General features: G+C 53.8%; 1 protein-coding gene across 2 annotated transcripts; it reads right to left on the reverse strand.

Moving 5' to 3' along the window:
• Positions 1–266: 266 nt before the first annotated feature.
• Positions 267–20,079, reverse strand: SART1 (spliceosome associated factor 1, recruiter of U4/U6.U5 tri-snRNP). Of its 2 annotated transcripts, none has more exons than XM_045023241.1 (20): positions 19,640–20,079; positions 18,267–18,321; positions 16,710–16,765; positions 14,345–14,471; positions 13,365–13,470; positions 12,003–12,080; positions 10,376–10,475; positions 9,119–9,261; positions 7,750–7,956; positions 6,223–6,344; positions 5,964–6,112; positions 5,240–5,370; positions 4,584–4,754; positions 3,823–3,933; positions 3,521–3,608; positions 2,767–2,857; positions 2,079–2,214; positions 1,710–1,799; positions 1,023–1,144; positions 267–765 (listed from the first exon to the last, which is right to left on the reverse strand). In XM_045023241.1, the coding sequence occupies exons 1-20, from the start codon at positions 19,989–19,991 to the stop codon at positions 747–749; spliced, it is 2,454 nt and encodes an 817-aa protein (XP_044879176.1). In that variant the 5' UTR covers positions 19,992–20,079; the 3' UTR covers positions 267–746. The 2 variants fall into 2 exon arrangements, with proteins under 2 accessions (XP_044879176.1, XP_044879175.1); XM_045023240.1 differs by having other exon boundaries at positions 4,584–4,757; positions 19,640–20,077.
• Positions 20,080–20,572: the final 493 nt, after the last annotated feature.

Here is a 20,572-nt window from a genome sequence, read left to right on the forward strand (position 1 = left end):
CATGGCTGCTTCTCCCCCCACTCCAGTGCTGGTGAGCAGTACAACAGTCACCCTGTTCAATAGAACTAGATGCTCTGCGGGTAGGTCAGGCCTCCCTGGGACTAGGAAGTAGGTCTGGGTAGTACTTGGGAGCCTCAGTCATGGGGCAGGGCTCTGTGGTGCTAGGTGCTGTACAAACACAGCAAGAGCCAGGCCCTGTCCCCCCAGGCTTACAGACCCACACCCTAGGAACTAGCATCTCCAGACACGCAAGAACAGGGCCCAGCTCCCAGACAGGAATTGGTGCTTTTAATGAGTGATTTGGTTTGACATCAATACAAAAACAAGGTTTTGGTGCCAAGAGTCACAGCTTCTCAACTATATACACAGCCCTGCCCCTGCCTGTGGGGGCAAGGGCAAGTCAGCCTGTTTTGCATCCAAGACAGCAAGAATTGAAGGGAGAGTTTAACAAACTGCATCCCAGCATCTTACTTGGGCACAGGCAGGAGTCCCCTCTGTGGCATAGGGCAGAGTGACACCACCCCAGCAGATGCTGAGAGATGGAAGCCACTAGAGGGAGCACTAACATGGGAGGTCCTCCCCCCTTGACTTCACAACTTGTAGGTACATGGTGAGGGTGGGGCAGGACTGGACTCTTTTCCCCCAAGAGAGTAGAGACTCTCCACCCTCAGAACCCAGGATGCACATGGTCAGACCAGATGGGAACTGACAGGCGGGCATCTGCTTCCAGGATCAGTGCTGGCAGCTCACTTGGTGATGGTGTTTCTGTTGAAGCAAGGAGAGAGGAGACATGAGTGAAGGACCAGGACGCAGGGGATGTTTCCCAGGAGCACTCAGGGCAGGAGTCATCCCTAACAGAGGTCCTGGCTACAAAAGAGCCCGTGCACTCCTATATTAGAACCATGTCCTATGCTCCCCTCCCGACCACCTGCCTGGGGATTTTAGGCCCCAGGCCCTGGCTTCCTAGCACCGGGAGGTCAGACAGACCAAACCCATGATAGGTGGGAGGACAGGGTACTTACGCGTTCATGCTCTTGCCGCTGCCACTCAGCACAATGTAAGGTGTTTTCTGGGCCTTCTGCTTCTCCTGCAGCAGCGCCACCGTGCCCAAGGGTGTGTCGCTGGAACTCATCTTCTTCAGCAGCTGAGGGGGGGAAAGCCTGAGTCAGTACAGGCCCCTGCAGACTTTCACCAGCTTAACTGTGAGCCCAAGCTAACAGTCCATCCTATCCCACCTGCACCCAGGGATCCGCACCCAGTGCTGGGGGACAGCCACCAGGGGGGTGTAGGGGCTGTTCCCAGCCCATCACACAGCAAAGGAAGAACTCCCCTATTCCAGTTTAATTCCCCCTGCTGTTTAGAGGAAACAGTTAACCTGAAGAGGGATTTGGCCAGAACCCCAGGCTTAACTGCCTGACTCTAAGGCCAGAGCAGAACTACTGATGACTAAATAATCACTTTTCTGATGCCGAAGCTGCAGCACATCACTCCCTAGTGCCACACTGAGGCACAGTAGCCAGCAATAACCACAATGGGAGAGCACCCCACCCTATGCTGCTCCTGTGTCCTCCAAGGCTCTCCTCAGGTTTCCCATCCATGCCTGACTGCTTGGCCAACAGGATGAAGCTGGACCTGCCCCCACTGCCGCCCCTCTTGCAGCAGCCTGCAGGCTCTGCCCATGGGGAGCTCCAACCGTGTCACCCACTCACCGCCTCCTCGTCCAGCTTCTTCATCCTCCTCTCTGTCTTCATCTTCCCGGAGCCCTTCCCATGGAAGCGGTGAGAGAGCTGCCGGAAGGCCTGGGGACAGAGCACACAAAGTGGGGGTCAGCACTGACTGTCACACAGCCCCACCCAGAAGCCTGCCACCAGGGCTGAGAAACCCCCAATGCCCTTCCCCATCTGTCTGTAGCAGCAGAGACAGCAGCGGATCCCCGACACAGAACTTCCCCTTTCACCATCACAGCTCCCAACTAACCCTCCCACCCCCTGAGAAACAGGAGGAGAGAGACATGGCTGCATCAATGCTTCCCCTCCCCTCCCCTGGCTCTGGGCACCCCACATGTCCCTTTCCACTACCTCCTTTGGAGTCAGCTTGCGACCCGTCTCATCCACGTATTCAATCTTGACATCAGGCTTGTAGCCATCCTTCTCCTTGAAGTCCTGGGTGAAGCCCCGGTACTCCTCCCGCCGGCTGTACTTGTCATCAATGGCCCTGCAAGAGCCCAACCCAGAAGGTTAGTTCGGGGGGAGGGGGGGTGTTCTGCCTGCACAGTCACTGCTGATCCCAGTGTGGTGCTAGGGGGTACTGTCTTGAATGAGATGCCAAACCAGGGCTCTTAGCCCTCTGGCCACTAATGATCCCCTGGCACTCAGGGGCCTTTCAATGGCATGAGACCTGGGCCCAGGTCTACGATAAGGCGGGGATGGGTGTTACTGGGGGTGCATGACCAGTGTCCACATCACCCAAACCACCAGCACAACAACTGCCCCCTTGCTGCCAGTCTCCACTGTGAGACCATGGGCATTCTTCTGGGGTTGGGGGAACCAGCCATGGGGCAGGGCACTGACAGCACCTATTCTGGCAACAGACCTCGTGGCACCCACTCCATTCCGCTCTCGTGGTGGCAGGTGCTACAGACATGGCTAGCACAGTGGGGCTTTAGCTCATGCAAGAGGCCAGGTGCCAGGACCCAGAGGTGGCACATCCGATTCCAGCTACTAATGATCTACCCCGGGGCTTTGCCTGCCCCACAAGGCCACTTACATCTTATCCTCGATGCAGTACACAGCTGAGGGCAGCGACTTGTTGGGGGCCTTCACCCTGGCCACCTTCTGCACTGTCGTCTCCAGCAGGCCTGCAGTGAGTAGAAGAGGCATGGATCAGGCCCTGCCCAGGGCAGTGAGTGCTCTGGGAAGCTCCCCCCTACAAACACCAGCCCCAGAGATCTCAGAGCTGCTGGATCACACAGGGAGAAAGGGGCTTTCAGGGGCAGCATGGCCTAGTGGGTAGGGCAGTAGACTGGGACTCGGGACTCCCAGGCTCTGTTCGTAGCTCTGACACACCTTGGGCACATCAGTTCCCCTCTCAGGGGCTCTGTCCCCCTCCCACCCTTTGCTGGGACTGCCTCACTGACTGTTCAGTGCCCAGCATAACTAGGGCTGCAATCTCCGTAGATCCTGCCTTACTACAAATTAAACAAAGACATGCATTCGACAAAGTGGGTATTCACCCACGAAAGCTCATGCTCCAATAAGTCTGTCAGTCTATAAGGTGCCACAGGACTCTCTGCCGCTTTTACAGATCCAGACTAACACGGCGACCCCTCTGATAAATTAAACAGAGTTCACTCTAGTCACTAAGTACCAGGGAGGGTTTTCAGAGAGGCAATGAGGAGTTGGGCCCTGTCATGAACAGGGAGCCAGGACTGGGAGCAGTTATCTGTATGTAGCACAGCAGGCAGGCATGGGAACCCAAGAGGATTCTGGGACAGGGGGCTCATCCTGAGTTCCCCACTTACCTTTGTTCTGGCAAAGCAAGAGGGCGGCAGCTAGGCCGCGGTTCACTATGGGCTCCTCATCCAGGATGGTGGTGGAGGATGCTGAGAACTGCAAAGGGAGGAGACAGGTTCAGGGCTTTGGACCCACTGTTTAGCATCCCCTGCTATGCCAGCCTTGGGCTCCCCTCCCACAGCTCTGCCAGTGCCCCTCAATCCTGATTTGCAGCCCCCCAGGGTTCATTGTGTTATACTGGGGTGTGGGGGGGCTATGAATGCAGTGACTCCTATCCCCACCCACATACCCCTTCCCCAGTTGTACTCACATCCTGCTGCTGTTTCTCCTCATCTAGGTTGACCGTGCTCCAGCCGATGTTCTCTTCGCCATCGGAGTCTGAGCCTCCATTTCCTGACCTCTCATCATCCCGTTCAAAGTCCTGAAAGCAGAAGAGAGGCCACCCAGGGCATCAGCATGGGGGCACCCCAGCTGGGTGGCTTAGTGGGGCTGGGATCACGCAGAACATGTACCCCAACATCCCAGCTAGAACCCAACACAGAAGCACTTCTGCTGCTGCAGTGCCTCCAGGGAGTGGTAGTTTGGTTGCTTCACATGCCCATTTTCCTTTACAGGCCAGACTACATCTCCCAGGATGCTCCATGGCCAAAGACTCCCATGATGTAGTGCTGTTCTGCACCACAGGAAAGACCATGGTGTAGGATGGAAACTTTAGTCTGTCCAGGAAGCCCAGCCCATAAAGGAAAATGGGAGCATGAGGCACCTGGACCACAACTCCCGTAAGGCACCATGGCAACATATCTGAATCAACCCCAGCCCACTACTATCCCAGCCCTGGACTCTCCCCAAACCCACCCAGCTGTGCTGCTGCCGATCAGTCTCAACCCAAAGCCCGCTGCTACTGCAGTCCTGGGCTCTTCTCCCCCGCCCCACTCTGCCAGTGTCCCATAATTCTGACCCACAGCCCTCTGCTCCCACTAGTTCTGCTGATGCCCCTCCATCTGGGGCAGGTTTCTTCCAGCCCAGTCCACGCTGAGGGGAAGAGGGGAGGAATCCCCAAGGAAGCCACACCATGAGCTCCTCCTGGTCCTCACGGTTGCCGGCCAGCCCATAAGTGGGGATCTCGCCCAGTGTGCGGCAGAACTCCGAGGTGGCATTGAAGACTATCGCTCCTTTCCTCTCTAGCTCCTCGTCGTCCTCCCGGCTACGGCGCGTCTCCAGTTTCTTGACGATCTCAATGACCTGCTTTGGGAACAAGAGGGCTGGGTTAGACAGCAGCTGGGTGCTAACAAGGCTGGGGGCTCACGCGCTGAACCAAGGATCACTAGGAGCCCCCAGAATCAGGGCAGCCCAAGCAGAGCAGCTGGACCTGTGTTCAGGGGAAGGGTGCGACTGGGCACGACATGCTGCGTTCTGGGGTGGGGGAGTTCAGTCAAGGAGCAGTGGAAGCCAAATGCATCCATCCATAGAACAGGGTGACGCCAGGATCCTCTCCCTGGCTCTGGGAGGAAAGTGGGGTCTAGGGGTTAATGATTCCTGGGTTCCCATCCCAGCTCTGGGAGGGGAGTGGTCTCTAGTGGGGAGCCCACACTAGGAGCCAGGATTCCTGGGCACTCTCTCTGATTCCATTCTATTCCATATGATTATGAAGCTAGCACTCAGACGGCCTCCCAGACCAATATCAAAGCCCCACAACCTGATTCCCCCCATAGACCAGGCCTCCTCACCTTCTCCCCACTCTCCTTCAGTTGCTGCATCTGCCGGAGTTTACGGCCCTTCTCCAGCTGCTTCTGCAGCTCCTGCTCTGCCTCGTCCTCCTCCAGGGCAACTGGGGATTTGGGCACCTTCTCAGCCTCTTCTGCAGGGAAAGAAACATGGGGGGGAGAGAATCAGCAACAGCAACAAGTATCCCAAGGGGCCCTTGCTTCAGCAGGGTGGGGTCCTGGGGGGAGCATTAGGTCAGACACTGGAGGCTTCTGGGTAAGAAGCCAGGCTCCCAGGGGCGGCTCTAGCTTTTTTGCCACCCCGAGCTCGGCAGTCAGGCTGCCTTCGGTGGCTTGCCTGCAGGAGGTCCCTGGTCACGCGGATTTGGCGTACCCGCCACCAAATTGCTGCCGAATCCGTGGGACCGGCGGACCTGCCGCAGGCGCGCCACCATAGGCTGCCTGACTGCTGCCCTCGCAGGGACCGGCAGGGCACCCCCCCGCGGCATGCTGCCCAGGCACGCCAGTGCTTGGAGTCGCCGCTGCCCCGACACACTAACCCAGTGCTTCTCAACTTTTTTTATACCAGGGACCGGCTTTGCTGCCTTCCTAAACTGTCAGGGGGATCTCAGGGACTTGCACTGGACCACAGACTGGTTGTTGAGAAACACTCCTGTAACTCACTAGATCCCACTCTCCTCCTAGAGTAGGGGAAAGAACCCTGGAGTCCTGGCTCCCAGCCCCTCACCATCGCTGCTGATTTCCATGTTCTCTACCCGGGTGTCATCTGACTGGGATGGCAGGTCTGCAGGCTGGTTCACATTTTGTTCCATGTCCCCTTCCTCCTCTTCCTCCTCCTCCTTCTTCCTGTGAGCCCTCCTCCCTCGGCCCCGTAACCTGTGGGGAGAGAGAAATTGGTTAGCACATGACCAATCCCCCACAACCCTCTTGGTCTCTCCACCCACAGGACTAGACTCCCATGGCCTCCCCCCCCCCCCCCCGATTACCGGGAGCCAAAGTCGCTCTGCTTTGTCTCATTGCCCAGGGGCAGCAGATCAGCAGCTTTCACTGGCTTCTCCTTCTTCCGCAGCTTCTTCACCCGCCGTTTGGTCTTCTTGAAGGTGATGTTCTACAGGGAGAGACCAGACAGGTCAGTGGGGCACAGCCCCTATCCCTCATCCACACAGCAGGGTCCCCCTGCCCCTCCTCCAGCATCTGTACCTAGAACCACAAGTGCAGACACATGCCCTGCAGCGCCACCCCCTAACACACACATGAGCAACTTGGACAAGGAACTGCCTTTAACCCACCAGGCCAGGGGGTGGCTAGAGCCCAGCGCTCCACCTCAGTCCCCGCCAGGCCACAGGGAGTCTGGTCTTGTGAGACGAGGTCAGTATCCAACCCCCCATTGCAAATGTTCTCCGGGTATGGGAGACAGCATCATCTTGGGACTGGGAGCCAGGACTCCTGGGTTCTATTCCCAGCTCTGCCACTAACCAGTTCCATCTCCTCTATGCCTCAGCCCCATCTTTTATCTAACCAGACTGAGCTCTCTGGGGCAGGGACTGCCTCTCTGTGCACGGGAGAGGGTCTTGACCTCAGTTTGGGGGCTCTGTGCATTGCCTGGTGCACAGTGGGGTCCTGATCTCAGTCAGGTGCTTTGCAACACCAAGGACACAATCCCCCCCCAGGTGCTATTGTAACAGACATAATAGCATTAGAGACAGCTTCACAGAGCTTAAAGATTATCTAGTCTGGGCTTCGTACAGCACCAGAGAATTTCACCCAGTTCCTCAAATTAAACCACGAGACTTTAGACTATAACATTTCATCCCTCAGGAGACTAATCCGTTGTGAACCCCACGCAGAGAGTAGGAGAGACCAAGGGGCTCCCACTGCCCAAGGCCCCTGCAGCAGCAGGGAATAGATGAGGTAAGACATGCCCAGATGACAACCCCTGCCCCATGCTGCAGAGGGAGGTGAAAACCCCTAATGTCCCTGCCAATCTGACCTTGGTCTAATTCAGGGGTAGGCAACCTATGGCACGCGTGCCGAAGGCAGCACGTGAGCTGATTTTCAGTGGCACTCACAATGCCTGGGTCCTGGCCACAGGTCCGGGGGGGGCTCTGCATTTTAATTTAATTTTAAATGAAGCTTCTTAAACATTTTAAAAACCTTATTTACTTTACATACAACAATAGTTTAATTACATATTATAGACTCATAGAAAGAGACCTTCTAAAAACTTTAAAATGTATAACTGGCACGCAAAACCTTAAATTAGCGTGAATAAATGAAGACTCGGCACACCACTTCTGAAAGGTTGCCGACCCCTGGTCTAATTCCTTCCCGATCCCAAATCTGGCCATCAGCTGGACCCTGAACGTCTGAGCAAAGCCCCTCAGCCTGGCAACTAGAGAGAGGATTCTGTGGACCAAGTTAGAACCTGGCTCGCCCCGCATCCCACTACTGCAATAGGGAGCTGGATCCTGGAATAAACGAGGAGCAGGTGCTAGTGTATGAGGATTTCTTACCATCTCCTCTGGGGTGAAGTACTCCGAGGCCAGGTGCAGAACGGGCATGTCTAGGCTCTGGGCCTGGCTGCGCAGACTATCGCGGACCTGCTGCAGCTCCCGCTCCCACGAGCCATCTGCCATGCCGCCCGAGTCCAGCTTGAAGGATTTCTTCTTCTCCCCTTCGATCTCCTCATCATACTTGGACAGGACGTTCTTGTGCTTGTACTGGGGGAGAGACAGCACGTGAGCGTCCAGCACAGAGACCCCCACAGCAGCCAACCCTCCAGGGTCAGGCAGCATAAGGCATTCCAGCGGGGACACAAGAGGGGAATCAGAATGCCAGGGTTTGCGGCTCATGAGCTGCCCATGTCTTCCCCACCACTGCTCATTCTGGCTTCCACTTGATATGCCCTGTCCTCTGCTGGTTGTCCGTTTCCTCTAACTCCCTCCCATGCCCCCAATTCAGGTCCTCTGCCTTCCTTGGTCTGGTTAGCTATACCGCCTCCAATCCCACAAGCAACCCACCCCCGCTTAAAGAAACCAAGACACCTCTCTGCTTTTCATACATCCATAGAGTTTAAGGCTGGAAGGGAGAATCTACTCTGACTTCCTGTCTGTCTATCACAGTTTCATCCAGTTCCCCCTGGATTGAGCCCAATATCTGGTGTTTGTCAAAAGCCTCTCCCAGTAAGGCCTCCAGTCTGGATTTGAAGCCATTAAGAGAGCATTATTTAGATTATTCAATGTTTGGAGCATTGCCTGCCACCACTGGGGGCCCCCACCCCCTGATCTCAGCCATGAGGCAGGTCACAGAGCCTGCAGTGGGAGCCCCCACGCCCGACTGTTGGTGCTGTGACTAGTCTCTTTGCCCAACTACAATGCCCTTCCCCACCCCATGCAGATGCTCCACACCTCTCAGGATCAGGGTTTGAACTGCAATCCCTATGGACAAAGCTAGTCCATAGTCCTGGCCTCCACTGCCAGCCAGGAATGCACCCACTGAGTAGGTCAGCACTCGGACTACATGAAGGACTCTTCCCAGGCAGGCCAAGAAATGCTCTGCACGTTAATGGCATGGCCCTTTAAAGCCACCGTACTGTTGTAACCCAAGAACCCTGATGCCCATGGGCCTGGATTGAAGGAGGTTAGAGAACAGTGTTAAGTCACAGTCACCAATCACGGGGGCGGTTTGCTAGTAGCTAGATTAAAGGTGGCTTTGGGGATCTAGGTCACCTATGACCACATTTCAAGGCTATCTTTAGCCCAATGACTCCAGGCACATGGGCACAGACAGACACACACACCGAGGAACCTGAGCCCATTTTAAACTACAGGAGGAGGACTGAGAACTAGTGTAGCCTGCCCTTATACCCCGTGCTGCCCTTACAATGGCCATGTCATCCACGCTCTCCTCCTCCTCGTAGGGCCTGTACTCCGGCTTCTTCTTCCGCAGCTCCACGTTCTTCTTAGCTTTCTCCTTGTCCACTATATTGACGTTCACCAGGACATCATCCTCCTCCTGCAGGACGCCTGGGAGACAAGACACCATCACCACAGGGTTACTGTACAGCCCTGGCTAGGCCCCAGCCGCAGCGCTCTCAGCGCTATAGCTAACGACCATGGCTCATCAATCTATCGCCGCTGCGTTCAAGGGCTTCAACTTGACTCTTGCAGGAACAAGAGTCTGTAACAACATCACCACTTCCCTCTCCTCTAGCCCTCCAAGGTACATTACATCTGGCATTTAATCCTGCACCGCGCCCCAGAGAGGCTCCAAAGAGGGAAACTGAGGCCCAACACATCTAAGCGACTTGCCAGAGTTCAGTCAGTGGCAGCACCCAGGGTAGTGCCCAGGAACTCTAGTCACTGACCAGGACCCCTTGTGCTAGGAACTGTACAAACAGAGAGCTGCCTGTCAGTAACTTTCCGGTCATCCTGCTCTAGCCACTGTGCCTCGCTCCCTCCCATTTCTAGTATGATTATGGGAAACTGCAGCGACCCATTAGTGGCTCAGCACCTGCTGTACTGGAGGTAGGAGTAATATGCTGATAAATGTATTCCCCAGCCAAAGGGCTTCTTGCACAGTGGATATAACACCGAGTTTGATGGAGTCCTGCCTTCTGAAACCTGTACAAAACCTGCCTCTTGCTGCCCAGACTCCAGAATATCCACCATTATCTCCATTCAGTGAATAGAGGCAGTGCGGCCTAGCGGGCAGGGCACTGGATTGTGAGTTGGATATTTGGGTTCTAATCCCTGCCAGGTGACCTTGGCCAAGGTCCTTTCCCTCTCCGTGCCTCACTTTCCCCTCCCACCCTTTGTCTGTTTACACTGTGAGCTCTGAGGCGGGGACTACTTGAGGGCAGGGTCTATGCAGCGCCCGGTATAACTGTATTGGTTGATATCACACCCACCCACCCAATTCTACCAGTACATAATCTATGTGTAGAACCCGAGAGCAATTCCACTAACAGTTCTTTTTTCAGGGATTTGTACAGGCAGGCCAGAAAATAAACTCAGATCTTATAGCAGGGGAGCAGGGAGTGGGGAAGGCCCTAGTGGTAGCCATGTCGTCCCAATACAGACAGCATGATCATTACCACACTTCAATGCTGAGGGGTGCAAGGGAAGTCCCTTTGGTTACCTTTGTCTTTGAGGGTCAGAATAACAGTCTTTCCTTCCTCGAAGGAATCGATGGTGTGTTCCACTGTCAGGCCCTGCAGATCCCGGGAGCTGTAGTGATCCTGGAGATAGAGGAAGATCCAACAGGAGAGCATCAGGCTGCAGGAAGTCAGCTTGAGAGGAGAAGGCGCAAATGGTCCCCCAAGCCAGAACTCAGGCACAGCCACCCTTCCCCCAGTGGACAGTAGAGTTGTAGATTATAGAGCCAGAAGAGACCAATGTGATCCTCTCGCCTGACCTCCCGTAAAAACACAGACCATGACAGCCCTGAGTTAATTCCAGGCTGAACCAGAGCAGATCTGCTAGAAAAACATCCAACCTTGATCTAAAAATTGCCAGTGATGGAGAATCCACCACAGCCCTTGGGAAGTTCTTCCAACGGTTAACTCCCCTCACGGGGGAAAAAATTGCTTATTTCCAGTCTGAATTTGTCTAGCTTCAGCTTCCAGCCATTGGTTCGTGTCAAATCTTTGACAATGGAGGGCTCTTCAACCTAGCAGACAAATTTCTGTCCCCTACGTAGGTCCTTATAGACTGGGATCAAACTCCTACTTTGTTAATTTTTTTGTTAAGTTAACTAGACTGAGTTCCTGGTGTGTCCCACTCTAAGACAACGTTTCCAATCCCTTAATAAAGCTTGTGGCTCTTCTCTGCACCCTCTCTGGTTTATCAATGTCCTTCTGGATCTGTGCACACCAGAACTGGACACAAGGTCCAGCAGCCAAGCACTGTATGGTTTCAGCTTTGTACAGAGGCTAGAGAAGCAGGTTTCAGATCAGATGCCTGGAATTGGGGGACTTGCAGTTCCTACCCTAGAGCAATGCCAGGCTGCATGGGGAAGCCACCGCTGCAGCACTCACAGCCCAGTTCACTCTAGAGAGTAACTGCAACACTAGTGAAATCAACAGAGTTTGCATTGAGGTAAGGGAGCGATTCTGGCATGGATCAGGGCCATAGCACACGGAGTCCTGGACAGTCTCCAGGAAAGCCATTGCAAGAATGGAGACATCAATACTACTGCATCTTCAATAAGCAAACATGGCCAGCCCTCCATCCCAGCACGCCCCAGATGTGTGCAGAGGAGACCCCTTTTCTCTCTGGGGGCACCAGGATCCATGCAGCACTCCCCACCCATCAGCCATGTATGCTACAGGGAGAGAAACTGCAGGGAGAAGCCAACCAGAGACAAACTGGAAGGAGCAGAATCAGCTGACGCTGGGACCATAAAACACTATTTTGTACTGATTTGAAGGAACTTCTCTGCCCTGCACTGACTGGGGTTTGCTCCACCCTGCTCCCTTCTGTCTCTTCACTTCAGACTTGCTCCACAGCTTCCCTTCATACCCTCCCTACCCTGCTTCCTCTCCCAGGAACAGTGATCATCTGTTTGTGGCCATGGCATTGTTCACTCTGCTTCTCATTCTACCCCTTTCCCCCAGCTGTGTCTGTCCCCACCATTTAGCGTATAAGCTCCTCGGGGCAGGGACTCTGTTTGTACAGGGTCTCGTACAATGAGGCCCTGCTTGTGGTTGGTCGCTAGGCACTGCTGAAGCATTTGCACTCTGCCAGCACCTCCAGGTTGGTCTCACCTTCTTCTTCTGCCCAAACTCCTCTTCAACAAGACTGCTGATGCCGAATTCCTGGTCCATCTCTTCAAGGAGTTTGGCCTGAATTTAACAAAATAGAAACAATTCTGATGCTTTTAAAATTAATCGCAGCCACAAAGAGTCTAGTGCAGAGGTCCTCAAAGAGAGGGCACGGCTGGACGTGGGCCAGCCCTCACAAGGACGAGGAGGGAACGCCATTCAGCCCCTCCCCACTCTGCTCCAGTCCCACCCCCAGCCGCATCCCCAGCTCCCGTCCCCAGCCTCGGCGCAGCTCTGATCCCGACCCCGCGACAGCCCCCAGCCTCAGCCACGGCTCAGTTCCCAGGGCCGAGGCTGGGGGCAAGGCCGGGAGCGGAGCCACACCTGGCCACAGGCCCAGCTGCCGGTCCCCACAACAGCCCAGCTGCAGCTCCGCTCCCACCCCCAGCTCAGTCCTATTCCTGGCCCCATACCCAGCCCCAGCCTCGGCTCCCTTACCCGTCTGCCCCCCCGACCCGTGACCCTGCTCCCAGCCCCAGCAGGGTATGACCCTCAAAAGTTTGGGGACTGCTAGTCTAGTGGCCAAAAGTTGGAGGGAGGGCTGGGAGCCAGGATATATACATTCCTTCCCCAGCACTAAGAGGGTGTAGAGTCTAGCGGTTAGAGCTGGGGGGCGGGACATTAGGACTCCTGGTTTCTATTACCCACTGAGCATGGTCTAGTGGTCAGAACCGAGGCATGTGTGGGGGAGAAAACCAGAACTCCTGACCCAAACTTGCCATTTAATCCATTTGTACCCGTATCACTTTCTCTCTGTCTGGTTCCTTGATATTGGTTGGGGACCTGCACAGTGCCTGGCATGATGCCCCCTCCTGGTTGGGGCCTGTAGGCACTACCATAATACACCTAAACACCACAAGGGCTAAGTCTGGCTGCTGTCTACACCTTCCGACCTCTGTAGCAAGCTCATAGCTTAACAGGAGCTGGCTAAGCTGAGGAGTATTATTTCCAAAGCATACAGCAAGCCATCAGCACAGGCCCAGTCCAACACAATACCCGCTTGCATGCAGTCCCAGGCCAGCAAATGTCTGCTCTCGCATCAGCCAGCCCAGAATACCAGCCACCATGCAACACTCTGCCACACGCGGCGAATTACAGCTTCAGGTTCTTATTGCAGAGGCAACCAGAGAGCTGGTACAGCTGAGAGCAGGGCAGATGGCACCAACTGCTGGGATAAGGATGTTACATGCTTTACTACTGGACTGAAGACAAGGGCAGCTGGGTACATGTCAGACATGGTGCTAGTGTTCCCAATGAGGCACCCATGCAGCCCAGATGCTCCGGAGACTCCAGGACTATACTAACCCTCTTCTCAGCCAGCTCCTTCTCAACCTGCAGCTTCCGGCTCCTCTCGATCCAGGCAGCTGTGTCATCCAGCCAGGGGTCATCCTCTCCCAGAGACTTGATTTTCCTGAAAGGCGGGAGGAAACAGAGGCAGAAGCTAGCAGGAAAGAAGGGTGTTCTGCCTTGGAGAGCTCCCCACCACAACCTCCTCCTCCCTGAAGCCCTTTGGATACTTGAAATGACCAGAAGCTCAAATTCTTGTGTCTGCCCCGTGGGAGATCTGGGTTCAAATTCTGGTCAATGCAGAGCCATGTTTTAGAGAGGGATGGAAGAGGTAGAGAACGGAAGGATGGTTCAGTTGTCAGGGTACTTGCCCAGGACTTGGGAGACCCAAGTTCCTTTCCCAACTCTATCAGACTTCTTGCCTGACCTTAAGTCAGTCACTAAAGCTACTCAGTGACTCAGTTACCCCATTCCAGAACTGACTGTATTAACTACACTGAATACTCTTCTTCTCCACTGAAACATTCCAATTCCTCTTGGAACCCAGCTAAATTCTCAACCTTAATATCCTGTGTCAATGAGTTCTGCAGGCTGCTTCTGGCCAGAAGGGCCAGGTCTGACCACAGTATAACACAGGCCACAGGACTGCCCTGAAGTAGTTCCTAGTTGAACTAGAGCAGATCTCTTAGAAAAATACCTAATCTTAATTTAAACACGGCCAGTGACAGAGAACCCACCACAGCCCTTGGTCAGTTGTTCCAAGGGTTAATTAGCCTCACTAGTAAAAATGTGTGCCTTACTCAACGACACATCTAAAGTGGTCGTTAGCCCAGGCTGTTAGATCCAGACATCCCAGGTTCAACTCCTGTTACCAAACAGTTACATCCTTATATTTGTATAAAGCTTGGGGTCAGAGCAAGGGGCAGTGGGTGCAGACACTGCATCACTCAAAAGTAATGGGGCCAAGCACGGACAAAGCAAGCAGGGTGGGGGGTTACCCTAATTTCTGGTTGAGAAGCCGCTTCTCCTTAGCAGCTGCTAGCTTCTCCCGGATCTCCTCCCTCTGCTTCAGCACAATGGGGTTGATCACCTCAGCTGCCACAGGGTCCTCCTTACTGCCCACTTCTGCAGAGGAAAACACATAAGACAGAGGAGCTGCAGCAGAAGGAGCCAGACAAGTACCATATATACTCGTTCATAAGCCGAATATTTCTGGTAAAAACGTGACGCATCAAAGAGCAGGGGTCGGCTTATAAACGGGTCTACACCAAAATTTGATGAATTTAAAAACTTTATGGAATCATTGAATTTAATATCTAATACATTGCAATTTTGTTTACCTGGAACGTCTGCAGGGATGGAGCCCCTCAGCTCCCTGTGGCCGCAGTTCGCAATTCCCATTGGCTGGGAACGACCAACCGCGGCCAGAGGGAGCTGAGGGGCTCCATGCCTGCAGACGCTCCAAGTAAACAAAACGTCCCGACCCGCCAGCGGCTTACCCTGATGGCCAGGACCCAAAGTTGGCCAACCCCTGAAATAGAGGATCGGCATATGAAAGGGTCATACAGTTTTTGCTATTTTTACCTAACCATCTGGGGGTGGGGTCAGCTTATAAACAAAAAGGCTAATGAACGAGTATATACGGGTATGTTACTGCCCCCCTCGCCACTTGCATTCCTCCTGTTAGTGCTTGGCTGGAGAACAGAATAGCACAGGCATCAACTGAGTGCCTTGATCAGCTGGGAGAGGGCATGGGGGGAGTCTTACCACATCTGATCATGGGATGGGCCTGATATCTCTTCCCCTTGGCCAGGGCCAGAGCCCTGCTCCCTGTGGAGGGAGCAGCAGTGGGAACTGGCAGACGTCGGGTCCAGGGGAGGAAGGAGACCCACCAGGCTCTAAAGGGTTGCTCAGCAGGGAGTCAGCATGTTTCAGCATGCTTGGCCCAGGACAGTCCGTATGCAGACACTGTGTGGTGACGCTACACAGCACAGCTTGGGCGTCAGAGAGGCCAGGAGAACCACGGGGTCTGTCTGTGTCCAGCAGCCTTGATAAACATCACCACCAAGACCTGCTCTTCTCTACCAGGAAGGGGCGCTATAGCCACTGAGACCTCGTAGACCCTCCAGTTCTGCTTGCCCTGCCACCACACCTAGTGCAGAAATGCATGCTGGGATGGAGTCCCCAGGGCCCTCAGCTGGCAGAGGGCAGAATTTTCAGAACTGCTCCTATGGGCTTCCACAGGGGTTTGCCAGGCCAACACTGAGTGCTCTTGAACAACAAACCCAGAGCATCTTGCTGCCTGGATGAAGAAGAGAATTCAGATGGAAGCTGGGGAGAGTTCCAGTCAGACCTCATCTTGAAGGACAGACCTAGGTTCTAGTCCCTGCTGTGTCACAGACTCCTTGCATGACCTCAGGCAAGTCACTTAGGCCACGTCTACACTAGACTTCTGTCAGCCGGGGGTCAGATTAGGTGTGACTTGTGACTGACAAGAGCTGTGCAAGCAACCACCTCTTGTGTAGGTATAGCTATACAGATAAATCTGCACTTTGAGGTGTTTCGTTTTGGGGAGATAGGGTTACTAGACCAGAGCAATGCCAGAACTACTCAAGTCACATGCTTCATCACCATAGTACACTGATATTTTTATGGTGTATAGCGCTCCTAGCACAGACATGGCCTCTGTCTTTCCTTTCTTCATCTGTACAACAGGGTATTAGCATTGTCTACCTCTCCAGGGAGCTGTGTGGATAAATACATTAGAGGCTGATGGGCTCAAATGCTACAGAAATAGGGGCCAGGTAAGTACACACAAAAACAGCGTTATTTGTACAGCGCCCAGCACAATGGGGTCTTGGTCCATGACTGGGGCTTCTTGGGTGCTACTGCAATACAAAGAACCTAAGAGAAAAATACTTAATGGGTTCAGAAAGTTTAAGGCCAGAAGGGACCATTAGTCATCTAGCCTGGCCTCCTATAAGGCACATGTCAGAGAATTTCAGCCAAATACCCCTATATTGAACCCTATAACTTGTTACACTAAAACATTTCAGTCCTCAGGAGACACTTATGTGCCCCATGCAGGGAACAGGAGAGACTTGGGCGACCCCAAAACCCACGGGCCCAGCGATGGCAGGGAACTGATGAGAGATGAGGGGTGGGGCACGGGAACAAGGACCCTCCAGCAAAGACCCCCCACTGCAATACAAAGAGGGGGAACACTAAGATGGCAAAATACCAGAGACCCCACATTTTTGTACCATTCCCACAAAGGGATGTTAAAGCCTTAAGTACAAAGTGGTTTGGAACCAAACACAAGGTTTGGGTTTTTGTTTTAATTAACGTGAAAGCCAAACTTACCCTTTTTGATGGCATTGACTTCCAAAGGCTTCAGCCCAAGTTTAGCTCGGAGTTTACTGAAGATAGAAAGAAACATGGGGTTAAGTGGCATAACCATCAGAAATACACAGCCTACAAGAGCAGGACTCATTTAGAGCACAGAGGAAAGATTCTCCAGTGGTTCAGGCATTAGTGTGGGACTCAGGACACCTGGATTCAATTCCATCCCTGTCCTGTGTGACATTGGACAAGTCAGTCGCTCTGTGCCTCAGTTTTTCAATCTGTAAAATCATAGAATATCAGGGTTGGAAGGGACCTCAGGAGGTCATCTAGTCCAACCCCCTGTTCAAAGCAGGACCAATCCCCAGACAGATCTTTATCCCAGTTCCCTAAATGGCCCCCTCAAGTATTGAACTCACAACTCTGGGTTTAGCAGGCCAATGCTCAAACCACTGAGCTATCCTGCCCCTCCATGGGGATAACGGTACTTAACCACCTCATAGGGGAGTTGTGAGTATAGATACATCAATGATTAGGAAACTACGGGAATTGGGGGAGGCAGATAAGTACCAAAGCTTTGTTTATGTTTGCACAGTGCCTAGCACAATGCGGTCCTGGTTCCTGACTGTGGTTCCTGGGCACTACTGGAACACAAGTGATAAAATCCAAGGCCTCAGCCAAGTTCTCAATAGTAGAAATTAGGCATACAAATCCCCTATGCCTTCCCTGGGGACTGCACCTTGACAGCGGGAAAGCTTGTGCATCCAGTGACCCTAACAGCTCTGCTGGCAGCTCCTGCCAAGGCAACCCAAGATCTCTCAAGTTCCTAGTCCAGTGCTCTGCCCACTAGACCATGCTGCCTTCCCTCATAAAAAAGATTACAGAAACAACAAGGTAAACAGTCCTGCAAACAGCACAACAGACAGGATTGCGGAGCCTTATTCATGCCCTAAGCCAGGGGTCCCCAACGTGGTGGCCGCGGGCGCCATGGCGCCTATCAGGGCATCTATGTGCGCCCGCCTACTGGCTGCCAGACAAGCAGCCGCCAAAATGCCGCCGAGAAGCAGCGTCAAGAAGCGATTTTCGGCGGCCATGCCTTTTAATGACACTGCTTGTCAGCGGCATTTCGGCGGCAACGCTTCTTGGCCTTGCCGCTTCTCAGCGGCTGCTTGTCTGTCGACTGCGCTCCTCGGCGGCTAGTCATCTGTCGACCGCTCCACGAAAAGGTTGAGGACCACTGCCTTAAACAGTGTCTGATGGACTGCAAAGATTTTTGATTCAGAGTCATCTTTGTGCATCTCAGACCAACTCCCCATTAATTTCTTTCCAGATCCCCAAAAGAGCCAGGGGGTTCTCAGTGCCAACTAATTAGAGAAATAAATTACAGACCCCACAGTTCCCACACACACTATTAAAGCCACTTACCCTTTCTGTGTCACAGTTTCCCCACCTGTAAACCGGAGATAAAAGTGTCGTCCAACCTCAGAGGGTGGAATAAATGCATTCGGTGCTCGGACACAATGGGAAGTGGTGGGGAAGGAGGGCACATAATTACATTAGGTATTGCATCTCACTTACTTGGTCTCTTCAATGCTGAGAGAAGCATCCCCTGAGCTGGCCTTTGAGCTGGCAGCTGTTTAGAGAGAAGTCAGGGAGATGTTTGTAAACAAGACAAAAGTAACAGAGTCCTTGTTTTCATAGTTTTTTAGGCCAGAAGGGTCCACTCTGATCAACTGGTTTGATTTCCTGCTTAGCATATGCCAGAGACCACCACCCAGCTAAGATATGCTTTTTATAACGAACAGTGCTGTGAATACACACACCCCTTACAGGGACCTGAAAATTTAGCTTGGTTCCTTTGGCCTTGCCCATCAGCTGGAATAAAGATCCTGCAGATGGAGCCAAGCTAGTTATTCTGTTGACGAGACAGAACAGATTCCAGCTCGCACTACTGTGGAGTGTCAGTGAGGTCAATGGCTAGACCATATCATGACAGAATATGGCACCATAAAACAGGATGTACTAGACAGATGCAGCCAGAAAGTGGCTCTACACAAATCACAGGCCACACCAGTTATTGTATAAAGTTATATATTAAGACACCTTTTCAGGGTACTTTATACATAGATGTCTCATGATCAACAAAGAAAGCCCCTTCACAACAGGTCTGTCCTGACCTCATCTGCTCCAAAAAACCTTTCATAACCTCTTTATGAGCAATGATAAGCACATGCATGCTCACTCCCCAGGATGGGCCATGAGCTTACTTCCTTGCTTTACTCTGATCTCTCACTCCCCTTCTCCATCAAACTCCCCCCCAGCCCCCAATAAGTCAGCAAGTCATACCTTCCCTAAACCTCATGCCCCCACCTCCTCCAGGAGAGCACCTGCAGCTTCCTCTTCCTCCAACCCATGAGACATGTCACATCCTCCTCACCCATCAGAGATTATAACTCCTCATTTCTAGCCCCTAACAAATTAATGCCCTCTGACCTCCAAAGTTAATGACCCAGTACCAGAACATAGAAGGACCCACACGGTCTCTGATCCCTCACCTAGCCCATTCACTACACATGGCTCCCATAACTTCTACTCTAGCAGCCAGTCCCCCCATAAACCCTCATAGCCAACCCAACCCCCCATAGCCAGCTCTAAACCTCTAAAGACCCCTGCCACCCCAGAGCACCACTCACCAAGGCTAATGAGCTATGGGAATGGACAGAGTTTATTAGCCACATCAATCCCTCCCTGACCCCATAGCGCCTCTCTCCAAATCGCATAACCACACCCCACTGTGATCTATTCCCCTCCTGCACCCACAGGGCACCCCCCATTCCTTTCCCTCCGACCTCCTCAGCCCTTCCACTCTTAGCCACCAGTGGCTCCCCAATCCCCTCCCCCCACCACCTCTGCCCTTTAGGCCCCTTCCCCGAAACCCCCCGGGCTCTGACCTGCCTCGTATCCATCGTCGCGCTTCTCCCGCTTGATCCGCCTGGTCCCCTCGGCCTCCTGAGCGCCCCTGTCCCCGGCCCGGCCATGACTGCCCCGGGCCGCCGCTGCGGCCGCCTCCTCTCCCCCACTCCTCCGGCTGCTCCTCTCCCCGCGGCTCCGGCTGCGCTTCCCTCGCCGCTCGCCGGACCCGCCGCTCCGGTGCTTGTGCTTCTTGTGCTCCCGGTGCCGGGAGGAGGAAGTGGGGGCGGCGGGCGGCGGCGGCTGCAGCTGTTGTTGCTGCTGCTGCTGCTCCTCGGAGCCCCCGGGGCTCCCGGTCTCCCCCCGCTCCCGGTGCTTCTTCGAAGAGCCCATGGAGACGCAAAATGGCACCGGAGCAACACGAAACTTCCGGGGTTGGCGGTACTGTGCTTCCAGGTCATTAGACGCTAGCGCGAGTTCATTCCCCACTACTTCCGGATAATTTATACGCCATTTCCTGTTTCTCTACACGCTACTCCTGGTTTGTTATGTTACTTCCTGTTTCCCAATCCCCGAATTCCGGGTTGCTCCACGTCACTTCCTGTTTACAAGGCTACCACCTCCGGGTCACCCCTGTACACTTCCTGTTTGCCTGAAGCTGCTGCAGCTTCAGCTCTTTGCCCCTAGCTTGGCGGATGTGCCATTACGATTGGAGCGGGAGGCGGCGGCGCCGCCATGTTTCTTACCGGGGAGCCGAGTGACACGGGCTGTGGCGCAGAGCTGCCATTTGCAGACACTGCGGGTTCTGGCAGGCGTCAACGCGTCGCAGAATTAAAACAATGAGGCATCAAACAAAGGCTTGCGGGGGGCAGGGCACCGCCAGCGGTTGTACACAGCCACAGCGAGGACACCTTGGGCCGCGGTGCCGCATCGAGCCCGGGCTCAACCATGTCATGGTTTCTAGTGGTTCTGTG

This window comes from Mauremys mutica, chromosome 7, assembly GCF_020497125.1.
Source record: "Mauremys mutica isolate MM-2020 ecotype Southern chromosome 7, ASM2049712v1, whole genome shotgun sequence".
In the NCBI taxonomy this organism is placed as follows: Eukaryota; Metazoa; Chordata; order Testudines; family Geoemydidae; genus Mauremys; species Mauremys mutica.